Here is a 22,274-nt window from a genome sequence, read left to right on the forward strand (position 1 = left end):
TAATAATAACAATAACTGTTATTACTATAACTAATTATAGAAACTTGATGTGACTTACCAAACAAAAGCGCTGGCAGGTCGATAGATACACAAACAAACACAAACACACACAAAATTCAAGCTTTTGCAACCAACGGTTGCTTCTTCAGGAAAGAGGGAAGGAGAGGGAAAGACGAAAGGATGTGGGTTTTAAGGGAGAGGGTAAGGAGTCATTCTAATCCCGGGAGCGGAAAGACTTACCTTAAGGGAAAAAAAGGGCAGGTGTACACTCGCGTGTGCGCGCGCGCACACACACACACACACACACGCACACTCACACACACATATCCATCCACACATACACAGCCACAAGCAGACATTTTCTTAAAAACCTCTCTCTCTCTCTCTCTCTCTCTCTCTATCTCTCTCTCTCTCTCTCTCTCTGTGTGTGTGTGTGTGTGTGTGTGTGTGTGTGTGTGTGTGTGTGTGTGTGTCAGAGAGAGGGAGGAGGGGGAGGAGAGTGACATGTTCTGTGTATGTGCAGATGGATATGTGTGGATGTGCGAGTGTATACCTGCCCTTTTTGCCCCTTAAGGTAAGTCTTTCCGCTCCCGGGATTGGAATGACTCCTTACCCTCTCCCTTAAAACCCACATCCTTCCGTCTTTCCCTCTCCTTCCCTCTTTCCTGAAGAAGCAACCGTTGGTTGCAAAAGCTTGAATTTTGTGTGTATGTTTGTGTATCTATCGACCTGCCAGCACTTTTGTTTGGTAAGTCACATCAACTTTGTTTTTAGATATATTTTTCCCACGTGGAATGTTTCCCTCTATTATAATTATAGAAACTTTTTCAAATGGTAAATCAAAATTGTGTTGTAAAAGAAATTTTTTTCTATTAAAATGTTAGGATTGAAACAACTGGAATAACTTTAAATTGTAAGATCTAGGGTAAAAAGTATTGGTGGGAATTGTAGTTACTATGCTGAGCATGTTCACATTGTAGTGTTGCATTCTGGACCTCCCGCCTATTGGCTGAGATTAGCAGAGAAGATTATATACAGGGTGTCCCATTTACCTTGAGTACCCTAAATAACTGTTTGTCCAGATGAAAATTACAAAATGTTTCAAGCAAATGTTCTTTATCCATCAGGGGACATCAATCAGCATGATTACCTTTGTTGTAGCTTTGTTTTTTACACAGATATCAACGGCTATATGACTTTCTTTAAATGGCACCCTGTATTTTTTGTTCGGTATATCATTTCCTCTCCTAAAGACTTATTCAAAAATGTATCACAGTGTACTATTCACTGAAACACAACATAATTAATTACATAACACAACATTGATGCTCCCAGGGCTTAGTGCAGGTACTCAGGGTAATTGAACACATCCATGCGCTGATGATGACAGAGGACAAATGTAAACACCATCATTGCATCAACCATCGTCAGTTGCAGAGCTGTGTGAGTAGAATGTACACCAACAAAGAGAAGGTAGAAGTGCTACCCATCTATGGAGAATGTAAGTTAGCAGAACAGTAATTGCAATACCATTTTCTTATGTATGGGTACATTTAGCACAGTAGTTTAGTCCTTTTTAATGCTGTTGTATACAGTAGGCATACAGTAAAGGCTGTCCTTCCTACAAAATGCATTGACATAAAGTTTCTTTTATTGTTGTTGTTGTTGCTGTTGTTGAAGGTAGGCGAAATGCTACGCAGGCAGTGGAAGTGTACAGATAGCGATATCCTGACAAGAACCCACCTTCCCGACAGATGTTTTCTCGTCTTGTTGCGACTTTTTAGGAAACGGGAAGTTTCAACCCACAACAATGTTCATCATAGCATTCGCATAGACAAAGTTGCTGAAGTTACTGTTCTCGCTTCTGTTGCTATGAATCCACATGAGAGCACACAATAGCTTCAACATGAGATTGGCATTCCTAAAACCAGTGCACATCGTATTCTTACAAGTCACAGGTTCCATCCTTACCACGTACACCTACATCAAGAATTGCATGGGAACAATTTCCAGAATCGTGTACAGTTTTGTCAGTGGGCACAGTAGCAAATCCTTGCCAACCCAAGCTTGTCCTCCAATGTTCTATTTACCTATGAATGTTCCTTCTCAAACAAAGGACAGGTAAATACAAGAAACATGTATTATTGGTCCAGTGGTAACACACAATGGCTTAGACAGGTGGAACATCAGCTTTAATGGAGAGTTAACGTTATTTCATCAATGGTAGTCTAAACGGCAAAGCATATGCCAACTTCCTCAGATGAATTCTTCCTCTTCTTTTGGATGAAGTGCCGCTAAGAACCACAATGCTTATGTGGCATCAACATGATGAATGCCCAGCACATAAAGCCTTGTGTGCACGTCAAGTTCTGAACCGGAGGTATTCTGTCGGATGGATTGGTCGAGAAGGAACAGTCACTTGGCCTGCTAGGTCTCCTGATTTAAATCCTTTGTGCATTTTTCTTTGGGGATGCATTAAAGACGTTGTCTATCGCGATATTCCAACAACTCCAGAGGACATGCAGGAACGTATCGTGCTTGCTTGTAAATCTCTTAGCAGGCAACACTGGAAGCTGTAAAACATTTTTTCATTCAATGAGTGCACCAGTATATCGGTGTCAAGGGTCACCACTTCGAGCACCTTTGAATGTTCTACTCCTGGGCAATGGTACAGGAGAGTCAAAGTCAATGTTCTGTTTTTACTTTGTTTTCTGACAACTCCAGCAAGTGGACGAGTTTGTGACCCCGGGCTCAAAGTCAATGTTATGTAATGTAATTAATAACGTTGTGTTTGAGTGAACAGTACACTGTGATATAATTTTGAATAGGTGCTTAGGTGAGGATACGAATTACCAAATAATAAATACAGGGTGAAATTTAAAAAAGTCATACTGCTTTCACATCTTTGTTTTATACAAAGGTACAATGAAGGCAATAATACTGACTGATGTCCCCCTGAGGGCTAAAGAACAATTGGTTGAAAAATTTTGTAATTTGAATTTAGGGTGGTCAAGATAAACAGGACACCCTGTATATAATGTGGAATATGAAATGAAGTAGATTGTGAAGTTCAATTTAATGTACTGCAGAGGTATACAACATGAACAGTAATAAAGCTAACAAATCGGAGGGACAGATTCCTTCGCTGGCCACGGTGGCCGAGCAATTCTAGGCGCTTCAGTCCAGAACCGCGCGACTGCTACGGTCGCAGGTTCGAATCCTGCCTCGGGCATGGATGTGTGTGATGTCCATAGGTTGGTTAGTTAGGTTTAAGTAGTTCTAAGTTCTGTTGAGAGGCCAGACAAACGTGTGGTTCCTGAAGAGGGACAGCAGCCTTTTCAGTAGTTTCAAGGACAGCAGTCTCGATGATTGACTGATCTGGCCTTGTAACACTAACCAAAACGGCCTTGCTGTGCTGGTACTGCGAACGACTGAAAGCAAGGGGAAACTATGGCCGTAATTCTTCCCGAGGACATGCAGCTTTACTGTATGATTAAATGATGATGGCGTCCTCTTGGGTAAAATATTCCGGAGGTAAAATAGTCCCCCATTCGGATCTCCGGGCGGGGACTACTCAAGAGGACATCGTTATCCGGAGAAAGAAAACTGGCTTTCTACGGATCGGAGCATGAAATGTCAGATCCCTTAATCGGGCAGGTAGGTTAGAAAATTTAAAAAGGGAAATGGATAGGTTAGATATAGTGGGAATTAGTGAAGTTCGGTGGGAGGAGGAACAAGGCTTCTGGTCAGGTGACTACAGGGTTATAAATACAAAATCAAATAGGGGTAATGCAGGAGTCGGTTTAATAATTAATAAAAAAAATATGAGTGCGGGTAAGCTACTACAAACAGCATAGTGAATGCATTACTGTGGCCAATATAGACACGAAGCCCACGCTTACTACAGTAGTACAAGTTTATATGCCAACTAGCTCTGCAGATGACGAAGAAATTGAAGAAATGTATGATGAAATAAAAAAAAATTATTCAGATAGTGAATGGTGATGAAAATTTAATAGTCATGGGTGACTGGAATTCGGTAGCAGAAAAAGGGAGAGAAGGAAACGTAGCAGGTGAATATGGATTGGGGCTAAGAAATGAAAGAGGAAGCCGTCTCATAGAATTTTGCATAGAGCACAACTTAAACATAGCTAACACTTGGTTCAAGAATCATAAAAGAAGGTTGTATACATGGAAGAACCCTGGAGATACTAAAAGGTTTCAGATAAATTACATAATGCTACTACAGGTAAGTGTCACCCTAACCGCCGCCTGCTTCACGTCTGCTGTGCAACGAGGTACCTTAATTTAAGAATTAACTGTGTTTTTCTTACTTGTCACTTCTTTTCCATGTGTTTTTGCTTTTAGGAAGCTTTAATTGTCGAGTGCTATTAATAGTGTCCCATAGATTTCGTGTTTGTTTTGAATACAGTCAGAGAGAGTCCCTTTAGTCAGCCATAGTGCCAGTAGTGTCAGTGTCGCCCTAACCGCCGTCTGCTTCACGTCTGCTGTGCAGCGAGCTACCTTAATTTAAGAATTAACTGTATTTTTCTTACTTGTCACTTCTTCTTCCGGGTGTTCTTGCTTTTAGGAAGCTTCAATTGTCGAGTGCTATTAATAGTGTTCCATAGATTTCATGTTTGTTTTGAATACAGTCCAGAGTCAGGTAGTGCTATTTTCATTGTTTTCTACAAGAAGTGGTTATCAATCACAGTTTAGTCAATAATCAGCCGCCTTTAGTGAATTAGCAGTCTAGTTAAAAGTTGATTAAGTCTCTTCAGTAAAGTGATTCCTTAGGATGGATAGGATGTGTGACTGCTGTGTACGGACGCAGGAGGAGCTGGCCACTCTTCGCGAACAGCTGAGTGTGTTGATGGCCGCGGTCAGTTGTCTTCAGGTTGCTGCCTCGGGGTGTACCGGCAGTGGGGAGTCTGGTGCGTCGCAAGATACACCCAAGGTGTTACATGCTTCACCCACTGTCCCTGCTGTCGAGAAATCTTCGCGGGTACCGGGCGCGGTTGGACCACCCTCTCCCCAAGGGGAGTGGCGGGTTCAGCGGCGTTCGCGGCGCACGAGGCGGAGGGTAAATGTGGAGGCTGGCCGTGTGGCATCGCCCGCTCTGCCTGTGAGTGGATATGTGGCTGCTCCTTCAGCAAGGTCTGAGGCACACAGAGGGATGGGTTTATTAATTATTTGGAGCTCCAACGTTAGGTGGGTGATGGAGCCCCTTAGGGAAATAGAGGAAAGGTCAGGGAAGAAGGCAAGTTTTCACTCTGTCTGCTTGCCGGGGGGTCTCATCCGAGATGTGGAGGAGGCCCTACCAGCGGCGATAGAAGGCATTGGGTGCACCCGACTGCAAATTGTAGCTCACGTCGGCACCAATGACTCCTGCCGTCTGGGTTCAGAGGTCATCCTCAGTTTGTACAGGCGGTTGGCGGAATTGGTGAAGGCGGAAAGCCTCGCTCGCGGGGTGGAATCAGAGCTAACTATTTGTAGTATAGTTCCCAGAACCGATCGCGGTCCTCTGGTTTGGAGCCGAGTGGAAGGCTTAAACCAGAGGCTCAGACGATTCTGCGGAGAGCTGGGGTGCAAATTTCTCGACCTCCGCTATCGGGTGGAGAAATGCAGGGTCCCCCTGAATAGGTCAGGCGTGTACTACATGCCGGAAGCGGCTACAAGGGTAGCGGAGTACGTGTGGAGTGCACATGGGGGTTTTTTAGGTTAGAGAATACCCTCCCTAGGCCCAACAAGACGCCTCCTGAGACGCGGCAAGGTAGGAGTATGCAAAATGCAACAGGGAATAACAATATTAATGTGCTAATAGTAAACTGAAGGAACGTCTACAGAAAGGTCCCAGAACTGCTCTCATTAATAAACGGTCACAACGCCCATATAGTACTAGGGACAGAAAGTTGGCTGAAACCAGACGTAAACAGTAATGAAATCCTAAACTCAGATTGGAATGTATACCGCAGAGACAGGCTGGACAATGAAGGGGGAGGCGTGTTTATAGCGATAAGAAGTGCAATAGTATCGAAGGAAATTGACGGAGACCCGAATTGTGAAATGATTTGGGTGAAGGTCACGGTTAAAGCAGGCTCAGACATGGTAATTGGATGTCTCTATAGGCCCCCGTGCTCAGCAGCTGTTGTGGCTGAGCACCTGAAGAATAATTTGGAAAATATTTTGAGTAGATTTCCCCACCATGTTATAGTTCTGGGTGGAGATTTTAATTTGCCGAATATAGACTGGGAGACTCAAACGTTCATAACGGGTGGCAGGGAAAAAGAATCCAGTGAAATTTTTTAAAGTGCTTTATCTGAAAACTACCTTGAGCAGTTAAACAGAGAACCGACTCGTGGTGATAACATATTAGACCTTCTGGTGACAAACATACCCGAACTATTTGAATCAGTTAATGCAGAACAGGGAATCAGCGATCATAAAGCAGTTACTGCATCGATGATTTCAGCCGTAAATAGAAATATTAAAAAAGGTAGGAAGATGGCTCAACACAAAAGATGGCTCAACACAAAAGTTTTGTCTCAAGTACAGATAGTGTTGAGGATCAGTGGACAAAGTTCAAAACCATCGTACAATATGCGTTAGATGAGTATGTGCCAAGCAAGATCGTAAGAGATGGAAAAGAGCCACCATGGTACAACAACCGAGTTAGAAAACTGCTGCGGAATCAAAGGGAACTTCACAGCAAATATAAACATAGCCAAAGCCTTGCAGACAAACAAAAATTATGCGAAGCGAAATGTAGTGTGAGGAGGGCTATGCGAGAGGCGTTCAATGAATTCGAAAGTAAAGTTCTGTGTACTGATTTGGCAGAAAATCCTAAGAAATTTTGCTCTTATGTCAATGCGGTAGGTGCATCAAAGCAAAATATCCAGACACTCTGTGACCAAAATGGTACTGAAACAGAGGATGAGAGACTAAAGGCCGAAACAGAGAACGTCTTTTTCAAAGCAGTTTCACATAGGAAGACTGCACTGTAGTTTCTTCTCTAGATTGCAGAGATGACAAAATGGTAGATATCAAAATAGATGACAGAGGGATAAGAGAAACAATTAAAATCGCTCAAAAGAGGAAAGGCCGCTGAACCTGATGGGATACCAGTTCGATTTTACACAGAGTACGCAAAGGAACTTGCCCCCCTTCTTGCAGCGGTGTACCGTAGGTCTCTAGAAGAGCGAAGCATTCCAAAGGATTGGAAAGGGCACAGGTCTTCCCCGTTTTCAAGAAGGGACATGGAACAGATGGGCAGAACTATAGACCTAGATCTCTAACGTCGATCAGTTGTAGAATTTTGGAACACATATTATGTTCGAGTATAATGTCTTTTCTGGAGACTAGAAATCTACTCTGTAGGAATCAGCATGGGTTTCGAAAAAGACGGTCGTGTGAAACCAAGCTCGCGCTATTCGTCCATGAGACTCAGAGGGCCTTAGACACGGGTTCACAGGTAGATGCCGTGTTTCTTGACTTCCGCAAGGCGTTTGACACAGTTCCCCACAGTCGTTTAATGAACAAAGTAAGAGCATACGGACTATCAGATCAATTGTGTGATTGGATTGAGGAGTTCCTATATAACAGAACGCAGCATGTCATTCTCAATGGAGAGAAGTCTTCCGAAGTAAGTGTGATTTCAGGTGTGCCGCAGGGGAGTGTCATAGAGCCGTTGCTATTCACAATATACATAAATGATCTGGTAGATGACATCGGAAGTTTACTGAGGCTTTTTGCAGATGATGCTGTGGTGCATCGAGTGCTTGCAACAATGAAAAATTGTACTGAAATGCAGGAGGATCTGCAGCGAATTGACGCATGGTGCAGGGTATGGCAATTGAATCTCAATGTAGTCAAGTGTAATGTGCTGTGAATACAAAGAAAGATAGATCCCTTATCATTTAGCTACAAAATAGCAGGTCAGCAACTGGAAGCAGTTAATTCCATAAATTATCTGGGAGTACGCATTAGGAGTGATTTAAAATGGAAAGATCATATAAAGTTGATCGTCGGTAAAGCAGATGCCAGACTGAGATTCAATGGAAGAATCCTAAGGAAATGCAATCCGAAAACAAAGGAAGCAGGTTACAGTACACTTGTTCGCCCACTGCTTGAATACTGCTCAACAGTGTGGGATCCGTACCACATATGGTTGATAGAAGAGATACAGAAGATCCAACAGAGAGCAGCACGCTTCGTTACAGGATCATTTAGTAATCGCGAAAGCGTTACGGAGATGATAAACTCGAGTGGAAGACTCTGCAGGAGAGACGCTCAGTAGCTCGGTACGGGCTTTTGTTAAAGTTTCGAGAACATACCTTCACCGAAGAGTCAAGCAGTATATTGCTCCCTCCTACGTATATCTCGCGAAGAGACCATGAGGATAAAATCAGTGTGATTAGAGCCCACACAGAAGCATACCGACAATCCTTCTTTCCACGTACAATACGAGACTGGAATAGAAGGGAGAACCGATAGAGGTACTCAGGGTACCCTCCGCCACACACCGTCAGGTGGCTTGCGGAGTATGGATGTAGATGTGGATGTAGACAGAGATTTAGGAACCAGGTTTTTAATTGTAAGACGTTTCCAGGGGCAGATGTGGACTCTGATCACAATCTATTGGTTATGAACTGTAGATTAAAACTGAAGAAACTGCAAAAAGGTGGGAATTTAAGGAGATGGGACCTGGATAAACTGAAAGAACCAGATGTTGTACTAAGTCTCAGGGAGAGCATAAGGGAACAATTGACAGGAATTGGGGAAAGAAATACAGTAGAAGAAGAATGGGTAGCTTTGAGAGATGAAGTAGTGAAGGCAGCAGAGGACTTAGTAGGTAAAAAGACGAGGGCTAGTAGAAATCCTAGGATAACAGAAGAAATACTGAATTTAACTGATGAAAGGAGAAAATATTAAAATGCAGTAAATGAAGCAGGAAAAAACGAATACAAACGTCTCAAAAACGAGATCGACAGGAAGTGCAAAATGGCTAAGCAGGGATGGCTAGAGAACAATTGTAAGGATGTAGAGGCTTATCTCACTAGGGGTAAGATAGATCCTGCCTACAGGAAAATTAAAGAGACCTTTGGAGAAAAGAGAACCACTTGTATGAACATTAAGAGCTCAGATGGAAACCCAGTTCTAAGCAAAGAAGGGAAAGCAGAAAGGTGGAGGGAGTATATAGAGGGCCTATACAAGGGCAATGTACTTGAGGACAATATTATGGAAATGGAAGAGGATGTGGATGAAGATGAAATGGGAGATACGATACTGCATGAAGAGTTTGACAGAGCAATGAAAGACCTGAGTCGAAACAAGGCCCCGGGAGTAGACAACATTCCATTAGAACTACTGATGGCCTTGGGAGAGCCAGCCCTGACAAAACTCTACCATTTGGTGAGCAGGATGTATGAGATAGGAGAAATACTCTCAGACTTCAAGAAGAATGTAATAATTCCCATCCCAAAGAAAGCAGGTGCTGACAGATGTGAACATTACCGAACTATCAGTTTAATAAGCCACGGCTGCAAAATACTAACGCGAATTCTTTACAGACGAATGGAAAAACTGGTTGATGCAGACCTCGGGGAGGATCAGTTTGGATTCCGTCGAAGTGTTGGAACACGTGAGGCAATACTGACCCTATGACTTATCTTAGAAGCTAGATTAAGGAAAGGCAAACCTACATTTCTAGCATTTGTAGACTTAGAGAAAGCTTTTGACAATGTTGACTGGAACTCTCTCTTTCAAATTCTGAAGGTGGCAGGGGTAAAATACAGGGAGCTAAAGGCTATTTACAATTTTTACAGAAACCAGATGACAGTTATAAGAGTTGAGGGACATGAAAGGGAAGCAGTGGTTGGGAAGGGAGTGAGACAGGGTTGTAGCCTATCCCCAATGTTATTCAATCTGTATATTGAGCAAGCAGTGAAGGAAACAAAAAAAAATTAGGAGTAGGTATTAAAATCCATGGAGAAGAAATAAAAACTTTGAGGTTTGCCGATGACATTGTAATTCTGTCTGAGACAGCAAAGGACTTGGAAGAGCAGTTGAGTGGAATGGACAGTCGGGTATAAGATGAACATCAACAAAAGCAAAACGAAGATAATGGAATGTAGTGGAATGAAGTCGGGTGATGCTGAGGGAATTAGATTAGGAAATGAGACACTCAAAGTAGTAAAGGAGTTTTGCTATTTGGGGAGCAAAATAAATGATGATGGTCGAAGTAGAGAGGATATAAAATGTAGTCAGCAATGGCAAGGAAAGTGTTTCTGAAGAAGAGAAATTTGTTAACATCAAGTATTGATCTAAGTGTCAGGAAGTCGTTTCTGAAAGTATTTGTATGGAGTGTAGCCTGTATGGAAGTGAAACATGGACGATAAATAGTTTGGGCAAGAAGCTTTTGAAATGTGGTGCTACAGAAGAATGCTGAAGATTAAATGGGTAGATCATATAACTAATGAGGAGGTATTGAATAGGATTGGGGAGAAGAGAAGTTTGTGGCACAACTTGACCACAGGAAGGGATTGGTTGGTAGGACATGTCATGAGGCATCAAGGGATCACCAATTTAGTATTGGAGGGCATTGTGGAGGGTAAAAATCGTAGAGGGAGACCAAGAGATGAATGCACTAAACAGATTCAGAAGGACGTAGGTTGCAGTAGGTACTGGGAGATGAAGAAGCTTGCACAGGATAGAGTAGAATGGAGAGCTGCATCAAACCAGTCTCAGGACTGAAAACCACAACAACAACAACAACAAGTTCTAGGGGACTGATGACCTCAGATGGTAAGTCCCATAGTGCTCAGAGCCATTTAAACAGATTCCTTACTGCAAATGGAAGAAAAAGTGTCCTATGGACATGTGTCCTGAAATGCACTGTTGTCACAATAGATGAAACTGATAAATGACAGTTCCTGTGACCATGTGCTGTGTGTTCATTTTGTGTTGCAGGATACTGCAAGCTGCAGAATAGTTCAATATTCTTTCCAGGAACAAGCTGAGGTAAAGGTCATGAGGCAACACGGCTGTACCAAAACAAGTACCCTCACAGACACAAACCACATTACACAACATTTCAGGCCTTTCTTGAATGTTTGTGTGATCACGAATCCTTTCAGAGTGATGAACAGACTGTGCATACACCAGATTTGGAGGACCGTGTGCTACAGGATATTGAGATGAACCCTAGTACAAACTGCAGGCAAGTGGCCCGCCAACATGGTGTAAGCCAGAGTATGATTATGTGAAGCCTGCATGATAACCACTACTACCCCTGTCACCTATAATCCCATGGAGGCCACTTTGAACACCTGTTGTGACATCAATGTGATGCACTCTGTACTGTGGTCCACGATGATTTGTTGACGTCGCACGCATACTATCCATTTTTGAACCCATGTTCATAGGACTTTTTTCCTCCATTTCCAATCAGGAATTCATTCCTGCAGTTTGTCAGTTTTATTAATTTTCACCCCGTGCACAAAACACTGAAAACAATTTTGCTAGCAGCAACATCATCCCTTTGGACAAAACTGTGCCAACATGTAGAGCAAGTAGTAGAAAAGGGATAGAAGATAACCAAAAAAGTTTTAATCAGCTGAACTTAAACTCATAAAAATGCTAATTCTTTTATTTCTTCTCAAGTAAGTAGAAAATGAATGCAAAACAGGTAACTGTAGAGCTTATAGAGATTTGCTAAGCATTATTAATTCAGTAGCAAGTGAGAAGTTCCATTATGAAACACTTATGATCCAATCTTTTGAATCCATTAAGCCTCATGTTTTGAAACAAAATCTGAACTAAAATAAGATGCATTACAAGCAGTTATTCATAAAATAGTGTTTCCCATAATCCAGCATTCTTGAGTATGCCTATACCTTTTCAAATTGTACACATAAGGAAAATATTTCAAGCAAACTGTGTGTATTAAGGGATTTAATGTCTTACATGTATCAAAGTGTATTCGCAAACACTATTTGCAAGTAAACATTTTTTAACAATGAGGGCAAGGAAACAATTTCACATCCTCATGGTTCAACATATAAGCTTCAAGGTGATGATTCATGGAAAATGGTTTTGAACAAGTGCCACAGACAAACTTTTTTGCCTTATTATGCAACAGCATATGCCTCCTCAAACTTTTCAAGTCTAAAAAAGACTTTGAAGACTCAGTACTTCTGAATGGTTTCTCTATGGTGTGACTACACATACATACCTGCAAACTTTGTGTCGATGTGATACTTTTTTCATGTACTGCACAGGAGAAGAGTTTCTCTTCCCTGTGAAAGAGCAGATGAGTCACGAAGCTGCTGTGGTCACTGAAAGTCTTTAAGCATGTGGGACATGCAAACTCATGCTCTGACTGTGCCAAATGGATTGTCTCAGTATCTTTGTGTTTGCGCTTCTTCCTATTCTGATGTGACTTGTCTTTCTGTGTGCACATATTTTTGTTTTCTTTATTACTACTACCTGATTCTTCTTCATTTGTAGTCTCCGGTATTTCCTGTGACCAGTTGTTACTTCTACCATTAACCTCTGACACCAGACCACATCTGAAAAATAACAGTATATATTACTGTCGGTCATAAAATGATATGAATGCACTATGTTAGGAATTTTTCATATTATTCATCCAGATGACAATCGTAGTGTAAAGTCACACCATGACTGGTTCCAACAGTAAGCAAAATCTAGATTCTTAACATTTTTATATTTATTTGTGGTTGACACTGCAATTGCTTCAATTCATACAAAAATACATTCAGTTCTTTGTTCACATTCAAACACATATCAGCTTCTTTGGACATCTATAAAGTCTTTCACACAGATTGTGTTGATATGTAATCACTCTTGTCACGCAATACACGCAAACACACCAACAGCTTATTCCAGTACTATAGATGACATTATTTTGCATACATAATGTTCCATTATTGCACTGTTTCATTTTTGGAAATATTTTCTCTACGGTCAAATGAAGGAAGGTTTATTTCTTAAAAAACTAGGACCCCCCCCCCCCCCATCTCTCTCTCTCTCTCTCTCTCTCTCTCTCTGTGGTGTGTGTGTGTGTGTGTGTGTGTGTGTGTGTGTGTGTGTGTGTGTCAGAGAGAGGGAGGAGAGTGACAGGTGGTGAGTGAGTGAGTGAGAGAGAGAGAGAGAGAGAGAGAGAGAGAGAGAGAGAGAGAGAGGGGGGGGGGGGCGAGGGGGGAGGTGGAGCAGGAAAGGGAGAGGGAAGGAGAGCACGAATTAAGTTAACAATAACTTACACTACAGCAGCCTTCGATGCCAAATGATCCTTGTGATCATGGTTCCTTTGACTCTGAAAATACAAAAATTAGTTATAAGTAAATTACCTTTAACTTACCAAATAAAGACAAAAAATATAACATGGATTGGGTGCTTCCATATTTGGAAAATAATGAAATAAACAAAATATAAATTTTGTATGCCAAAACATTGTGTACTAAAATACAAAATGAGAAGTACAGTAATAATATAAATAAACTGAGGGCACACACATAGATGTAGATGACTGTTAAGCTTTTTTCAGTCTATATACACAAGTGCTTCATGGTAATAAAAGGCAAGTACATTGCAGTCTGCACCATAATAATAATTTCAAGTATATTTCAAGGTAAGGAATAATAATATTACAAGTGGAACTTCTTGATAGGTTTTACACTTCAAACACATACATATCCACAAGTGTAAAGAGAGCTACCTTCAGACTAAAAGTTCAAAGGTCTAGAATTCAGTCTACAACTAGTTGTAGGTCTTTTTCTCTGTCACTTATGGCTTCTTTCACCTCTTCAAAGATTTGTTAGTGTGAATTGCTTAGTCTCACTGTGGTTTGGTGGCCACATTAAATTACAGGCCCCATATAAAGAGCTGTTTAAGTCAGATCAAAGGCTGGAGGAAGACAATGGCACACTAGCTAAAATACGGCCATGTATAATACAGCACTGTGGTTTTCATACACCAAGCTTCAGGTTACAGACTGGTTTACTCAGTAAACATACATACATATATATAATATGCTCATTAGCGGGGGACAAAGAATGTTACCATCACTGTGGAATACTCAGCATGACACTGGCCTGGGATGTTCTGATACCTTGTACTGGCTGTCAGTACGACATCTGAGTGCAAAATGGGCAATAAATGGGATATCAGTGCACTTGATAGTGGACAGGCTATGATGCCTAACACCCTGACGTTTCACCTCATAGGTGGTGCAAGTTCTAAGGTTGTCCAAACAACTTAAAGGAATGCAGCCAGGTGATGATGTAAACAACTATTGATTTTTCAATAGGTGCACACTTCATTATTTTCAGGATTCAAATGCAATGTGCGAGTGCTGTACAAATTAAAAAATTCTGTAACTGCCACACAATCGAAGGTGTCCAGTGTCAGAAGTTATCAACAGTGCATATTATTTACTGGTGGGTGAACAAGTAGCATTGACTTTATTCCTCTGCTGTTTGACCAGTGAGAGAGAGCACAATTCCTAGCAGAATTTATGCAAAAATGTCCATCCCACTTTATAAGTTCACTTATTAATTTATTTTTGACTGCTTCCTTAATAATACAATTCCAATACCTGGTGGGGTACATTAACATCTCTGAATGCTTGTGTGGTGCTTATGCTCAACACACTGGTCCCCCGTAGCCCTACTGATCACAGCAATGTAAGATATGTCACAACTGCAAGGAATACGCTACACCTTTCTTTCACCTTACGCAAACCAAGAACTTGTTTTATATACAATAAAATGGCCATAATCTTAGATGGTGGTTGAAAAACACACTTCACGCCATGTTTCCGCTGAATACGATCTATCCTGTTGGTAGTAAGAATTTAAACAGTTTTCCAGAACATCTAAATTCAATCGACACAAATATTTGTTTTATGGTGGAGGTATAGAAGGACAGCTGCCTTCCCTTCCTTGACGTGTTGATTGGCAAGAAAGTTCATTAGTATGTTGTGGCATGCCTATAGTACGCATTATGAAGTTCAAGCCAACCTATGGGTTCATGACAAAAAGAAATAATCAATGATATTTCCAACTGCAATGCATTCATGTAGGTGACACTTCTACACTGATGACAATGTTCCTGCTATGGTATTAGGACTGAATGATGAACCGTTCAGCATCACAAGCACAAAATCTGAGTCTTACACTAAACCACAAGAAGTCACACATCATCCTCATATCAAGCCAAATGTTCAGTAGCATGTGTTTTTTTTTCCAAAATAGTTCCTCTTATAGTCCTTGATGGTATCCAATTATCCAATCAAATAATAACTTAAATAAAATGGTACAACGAGAAGATCTTGGTTTAATTTTGTATGACAGTTGATACACTGAAGAACAACCTGTCACAGAATGCAGCAAATCTCTCTCTTGTTTACATGTAAACCAAAAACATGCTGTTATGTATTGATACGAGAGAAGGAAAGTTGCTACTCACCATATAGCAGAGATGGTGAGCCATCATAGGCACAATAAAAAGATTCACACAAACATAGCTTTCGGCCATTAAGACCTTTGTCAGCAGTAGACACACTCACCCAAGTGCAACTGGCACACACATCTGCTGTCTGAGAGAGCTGAAACTACACTGAGTAGCAACTTTCCTTCTCTCGTATTGTTACATTCCATCCTGGATTTTCCATTGTTTGATATAGGCCTATATTGAAACACTCAATGTTAGAGTTCTGTGTAAAGTGAGTTTGAATATTTCTCTAGTAAAAAACTGCAAGGAGGTGAAGGGCAAACATTGTAATGGATGTTGCAATTTTTAAAAATATTTTCTTATTTAATATAAAACGATGTTCTGCTGTGACTAGATGTACTTATTATTGACATAAGAACCTATTTATTTTGGCCCAACTTTACTATCAATATCTGGCTGCTTTGCTGTCAAAAAATTGGCAGAACTGGAAGAACTGAATGCATATTTAGTATACTGCAAGAAGTCAAATTTGTGATCTCATTCTAATGACTAGTATTTATATTAACCTATCTTCACTCATTTCATTCATGATGGAACCTGACTTTAAATTCTGATATGAGGAGAGTGAATTGCTGAGCAGGAGAACCAATGTACAAATTTAAAGCAATTGTTTACTTTAATGTGTGTATATACTTAAGTTTCAAACGAATGTTTTGTATTTTTTCGCTTTTTTGTTATTAGTTGTCATGATATCAGCAAAGTTTTTTTCAGAAAAATGATTGGGACAAATCAAGTAGGCAACGTCCAATATTTTCAGGACAAAATTCCAGTTCTTTCTACTCAGCATGCAATATTTTACTATAATTCAACAATTCATTTGTGATTTTCATGTAGAATGTCTTACAACATAAATGGAACATATACTGAGAAATTTGACGGTGGTCAATCCAACAATGAAATAACAACAATCACAAAATGGCAGGTCAAATTTAGATTTATGTAATCACATAAGTAACTGCTCAACAAAAGCTAAATTATCCATCGGTCATTGGCAGCACATAACAATAATATTAACACAGAAAATGACCTGGTGTCTACACAGGAAAATAATATAGTAATTAAATCAACTAAGAAAAGGGGGGGGGTAAAGAAAGTTTTATGTAGTGGTCCATTTAAAAAATGATGAGAAATAAGATGAATTTACAGTCTGAATCTAGTATTTATAATGAAAACTTAATCTAACAAAGGGAAACATGGAAATTGAGTCTGATCATTTAATACTAGACTACCATTCTATGTCATGTGCTTGTTGATTTCCAGTACTTTCAGTAGGGTTAATTTTCTCCTTTTCTTGAGACACACTGTAGAACTTTACATTCTACATCATATGAATGACGTTCTGCTAAAAGATGATCAGGAAAGGTTGAATCTTTCTGCTTCAATTGCTAGCTTCTCTCATGTTCATGTAGCCTAATTGCTACAGTTCTGCATGACTACACACTTTTTCACAATGCTTGCAAGTGATTTTATATACACCACTCTATGCCAAGGGTTACAATTTGTCTTTACTACTGAACAAAAATTTTGATATGTTCGTGGTATTATATAAAGCATGTCTGTAGTTGGGAGACTAACTTTTTGCACAAGACCATCTGAAATGTTGCCAGTATATGGGATTTTGCAAGAGGCTTTGTAACTACAGAGTGACTGCTGTTGGCCAGAATACAGAAGTGGTATTATGCAACAAGTTCTGTACTAAAATAAGAGACATTACATGCAGTTATTAAAAAAACAGTGTTTCCCATAATCCAGCGTTCTTGAGTATGCATACACCTTTTCAATTTGTATACACAAGGAAAATATTTCAAGCAAACTGAGTGTATGAAGGGATTTAATGTCTTACATTTATCAAAGTGTATTTGCAAATACTATATGCAAGTAAACATTTTTTAACAATGAGGGCAAGGAAACAATTTCCCATCCTCATGGCTCATCATATAAGCTTCAAGGCGATGATTCACGGAAAATGGTTTTGAACAAGTACCACAGACAAAGCGTTTTAAATAATTATGCAACACCATATGCCTCCCCAAATTGTTTAAGTCTGAAAAAGATTTTGAAGACTCAGCACTTTCAAATGGTTTCTCTATGATGTAACGACACATACATACCTGCAAACTTTGTTTCGATGTGATACTTTTCTCATGTACTGCACAGGAGAAGAGTTTCTCTTCCCTGTGAAAGAGCAGATGAGTCACGAAGCTGCTGTGGTCACTGAAAGTCTTTAAGCATGTGGGACATGCAAACTCATGCTCTGACTGTGCCAAATGGATTGTCTCAGTATCTTTGTGTTTGCGCTTCTTCCTATTCTGATGTGACTTGTCTTTCTGTGTGCACATATTTTTGTTTTCTTTATTACTACTACCTGATTCTTCTTCATTTGTAGTCTCCGGTATTTCCTGTGACCAGTTGTTACTTCTACCATTAACCTCTGACACCAGACCACATCTGAAAAATAACAGTATATATTACTGTCGGTCATAAAATGATATGAATGCACTATGTTAGGAATTTTTCATATTATTCATCCAGATGACAATCGTAGTGTAAAGTCACACCATGACTGGTTCCAACAGTAAGCAACATCTAGATTCTTTACATGGTTATATTTATTTGTGGTTGACACTGCAATTCCTTCAACCTCTGACATCATGCCATATCTGAAAAACAACAGTATATATTACTGTCAGTCATAAAATTATAAAAATGCACTGTGTTAGATATGTTTCATTTTATTCATCCATATGACAATCATAGTTTACACTCACTCCATGACTGATTCCAACAGTAAGCAAAATCTAAATTATTTACATCTTTTATGTATTTGTGGTTGACAATTACATTTTCTTCAATGCAGACAAAAATATATTCAGTTCTTCATTCACATTCAAACATGTATCAGCTCATTTCGACATATATAAAGTCTTTCACACAGATTTGGTTGAAATATAATCACTCTTGTTAGGCAATACAAGAACACACATCAACAGCATATTTAAGTACATTATTTGGCATAGGTAATGTGTTTCATTTTTTGAAACTATTTTCTCTACAATCAAATGAAGGAAGCTTTATTTCATGGAAAACTATGTCTTGAGAGAGAGAGAGAGAGAGAGAGAGAGAGAGAGAGAGAGAGAGAGAGAGAGAGAGAGAAGGGGGAGGGAGAGGGGGAAGAGCAGGAGAAGGAGAGCACGAATTAAGTTAACAATAACTTACACTACAGCAGCCTTCGATGCCAAATGATCCTTGTGATCATGGTTCCTTTGACTCTGAAAATACAAAAGTCAGTTATTATTATATTACCTTTAACTTACTAAGTACAGACAAAACATATAACATGGATTGGGTGCTTCCATATTTGGGAAATTATCAAATAAACAAAATATAAATTTTGTATGTCAAAACATTGTGCACTGAAATACCAAAATGAGAAGAACAGAAACAACAGAAATTAACTGAGGGCACTCACATGGATGAAGATGACTGTTAAGTTTCATTCAGTTTATATACACAACTGGTTTGGGGTAATAAAAGGCAAGTACATTGCAGTGTGCACCATAATGATAAGTTCAAGTATAGGCAAAAACAAAGCTCCAAATTAAGTTCTACATATTTTTACACTAGTAATAAAGTTTGCAACCATTTTAAGGTAAGGAATAATAATAGGTCAAAGTGGAACTTCTTGAGAGGTTTTATACTTTAAACACATACATATCCACAAGTGTAAAGAGAGCTACTTTCAGACTAAAAGTTCAAAGATCTAGAATTCAGTCTCGAACTAATTGTAGGGCTTTTTTTCTGTCACCTTCGGCTTCTTTCACCTCTTCAAACATTTGTTCATGTGAATTGCTTAGTCACATTTTGGTTTGCTGTTTAAGTCAGTTCAAAGGCTGGAGGAAGACATGGCACACTAGCTAAAAGAAGGCCATGCATAATACAGCACTGTGGTTTTCATACACCGAGCTTCAGGTCGAGGACTGGTTTTCTCTGTAAACATACATCCATATATAATATGCTCATTACCAGGGGACAAAGAATCTACATCTACATTTTGTTCCCTTATGCTCTCTGTGAAACTCTGTACAACCTCTGGTTCTTTCAGTTTATCCAGGTCCATCTCCTTAAATTCCCACCTTTTTGCAGTTTCTTCAGTTTTAATCTACAGTTCATAACCAATAGATTGTGATCAGAGTCCACATCTGCCCCTGGAAATGTCTTACAATTAAAAACCTGGTTCCTAAATCTCTGTCTACATCCACATCTACATCCATACTCCGCAAGCCACCTGACGGTGTGTGGCGGAGGGTACCCTGAGTACCTCTATCGGTTCTCCCTTCTATTCCAGTCTCGTATTGTACGTGGAAAGAAGGATTGTCGGTATGCTTCTGTGTGGGCTCTAATCTCTCTGATTTTATCCTCATGGTCTCTTCGCGAGATATACGTAGGAGGGAGCAATATACTGCTTGACTCTTCGGTGAAGGTATGTTCTCGAAACTTTAACAAAAGCCCGTACCGAGCTACTGAGCGTCTCTCCTGCAGAGTCTTCCACTCGAGTTTATCTATCATCTCCGTAACGCTTTCGCAATTACTAAATGATCCTGTAACGAAGCGCGCTGCTCTCCGTTGGATCCTCTCTATCTCTTCTATCAATCCTACCTGGTGCGGATCCCACACTGCTGAGCAGTATTCAAGCATTGGGCGAACAAGCGTTCTGTAACCTATTTCCTTTGTTGTCGGATTGCATTTCCTTAGGATTCTTCCAATGAATCTCAGTCTGGCATCTGCTTTACCGACGATCATCTTTATATGATCATTCCATTTTAAATCACTCCTAATGAGTACTCCCAGATAATTTATGGAATTAACTGCTTCCAGTTGCTGACCTGCTATTTTGTAGCTAAATGATAAGGGACCTATCTTTCTATGTATTCGCATCACATTACACTTGTCTATATTGAGATTCAATTGCCATTCTGTGCACCATGCGTCAATTCGCTGCAGATCCTCCTGCATTTCAGTACAATTTTCCATTGTTGCAACCTCTCAATACACCACAGCATCATCTGCAAAAAGCCTCAGTGAACTTCCGATGTCATCCACCAGGTCATTTATGTATATTGTGAATAGCAACGGTCCTATGACACTCCCCTGCGGCACACCTGAAATCACTCTTACTTCGGAAGACTTCTCTCCATTGAGAATGACATGCTACGTTCTGTTATCTAGGAACTCCTCAATCCAATCACACAATTGATCTGATAGTCCGTATGCTCTTACTTTGTTCATTAAACGACTGTGGGGAACTGTGTCAAACACCTTGCGGAAGTCAAGAAACACGGCATCTACCTGTGAACCCGTGTCTAAGGCCCTCTGAGTCTCGTGGACGAATAGCGCGAGCTGGGTTTCACACGACCGTCTTTTTCGAAACCCATGCTGATTCCTACAGAGTAGATTTCTAGTCTCCAGAAAAGACATTATACTTGAACATAATACGTGTTCCAAAATTCTACAACTGATCGACGTTAGAGATATAGGTCTATAGTTCTGCACATCTGTTCGACGTCCCTTCTTGAAAACGAGGATGACCCGTGCCCTTTTCCAATCCTTTGGAACGCTTCGCTCTTCTAGAGACCTACGGTACACTGCTGCAAGAAGGGGGGCAAGTTCCTTCGCGTACTCTGTGTAAAATCGAACTGGTATTCCATCAGGACCAGCGGCCTTTCCTCTTTTGAGCGATTTTAATTGTTTCTCTATCCCTCTGTCGTCTACTTCGATATCTGTTACCATCACTGTGGATACTCAACATGACACTGGACTGCGATGTTCTGATACCTTGTACTGGCTGTCAGTACGACATCTGAGTGCAAATGGACAAGATATGGGATATCAGTGCATTTGATAAATGGCAGACTGTATGCCTGACATTTCACCTCACAGGTAGTGCAAGACTCGAGGTTGTCCAAACAACTTACAAGAATGCAGCCAGGTGATGACTTAATCAATTATTAATTTTTCAACAGCTGCACACCTCATCATTTTCAGTTCACAAATGCAATGTGCGAGTGCTGTGCAAATTAAAAATTCTGTAACTGCCACACAATCAAATGTGTACTCCAGTGTCAGAAGTTATCAGTAGTGCATATTATTTACTGATGGGTGAACAAGTAGCATTGACTTTATTCCTCTGTTGTTTGACCAGTGAGAGAGAGCACGATTCCTAGCAGAATTTATGCAAAAAATGTCCATCCCACTTTATAAGTTCACTTATTAATTTATTTTTGACTGCTTCCTTAATAATACAATTCCAATAGCTGCCAGTGCACACCAAAATCTCTGTAAGCATGTGTGATACTTCTGCTCTGTCCAGTGGTACTCTATGGTCCTGACCAATGTAAGATGTGTCGCAATTGCAATGAATACGGTAGGGCCTCACCTTACGTGAATGAAGAACATCTTTTACATACAATAAAATGGCCCTAATCTCAGGTAGTGGCTGAAAAAACACTTCACACTGTGTTTCCACATAATACAACCAGTCCTGTTGGTAGTAATAACTTAAACAGCTTTCTAGAACATCTAAATTCAATCCACACAAATACTCGTTTTACAATAGAGGTATAGAAGGATATCTGCCTTCCCTTCCTGCATGTGTTGATCTGGAAGAAAGTTGATTAGTGTGTTGAAGTATGTCTATAGAACGCATTGTGCTGTTCGAGCGAACCTGCGGGTTCAGGGCAACA

General features: G+C 40.2%; 1 protein-coding gene across 9 annotated transcripts in view; it reads right to left on the reverse strand.

Moving 5' to 3' along the window:
• LOC126293658 (NK-tumor recognition protein-like) overlaps window positions 1-22,274 on the reverse strand; it is a 95,103-nt gene that overhangs the window by 41,996 nt on the left and 30,833 nt on the right. For 4 of the 9 annotated variants that reach the window (XM_049986943.1, XM_049986944.1, XM_049986951.1 and 1 more), the window contains exons 3-6: window positions 18,751-18,803; window positions 17,646-17,982; window positions 13,284-13,336; window positions 12,233-12,569 (exon numbers count right to left, since the gene is read on the reverse strand). In XM_049986943.1, coding sequence (XP_049842900.1) covers window positions 12,233-12,569; window positions 13,284-13,336; window positions 17,646-17,982; window positions 18,751-18,803 — 780 coding nt within the window. Of the gene's footprint in view, window positions 1-12,232; window positions 12,570-13,283; window positions 13,337-17,645; window positions 17,983-18,750; window positions 18,804-22,274 lie in introns of those variants that run through there. The other 5 variants (XM_049986948.1, XM_049986947.1, XM_049986949.1 and 2 more) reach the window with 3 other exon arrangements.

The sequence above is a fragment of the Schistocerca gregaria genome, chromosome 10 (assembly GCF_023897955.1).
Source record: "Schistocerca gregaria isolate iqSchGreg1 chromosome 10, iqSchGreg1.2, whole genome shotgun sequence".
Lineage (NCBI taxonomy): Eukaryota > Metazoa > Arthropoda > Insecta > Orthoptera > Acrididae > Schistocerca > Schistocerca gregaria.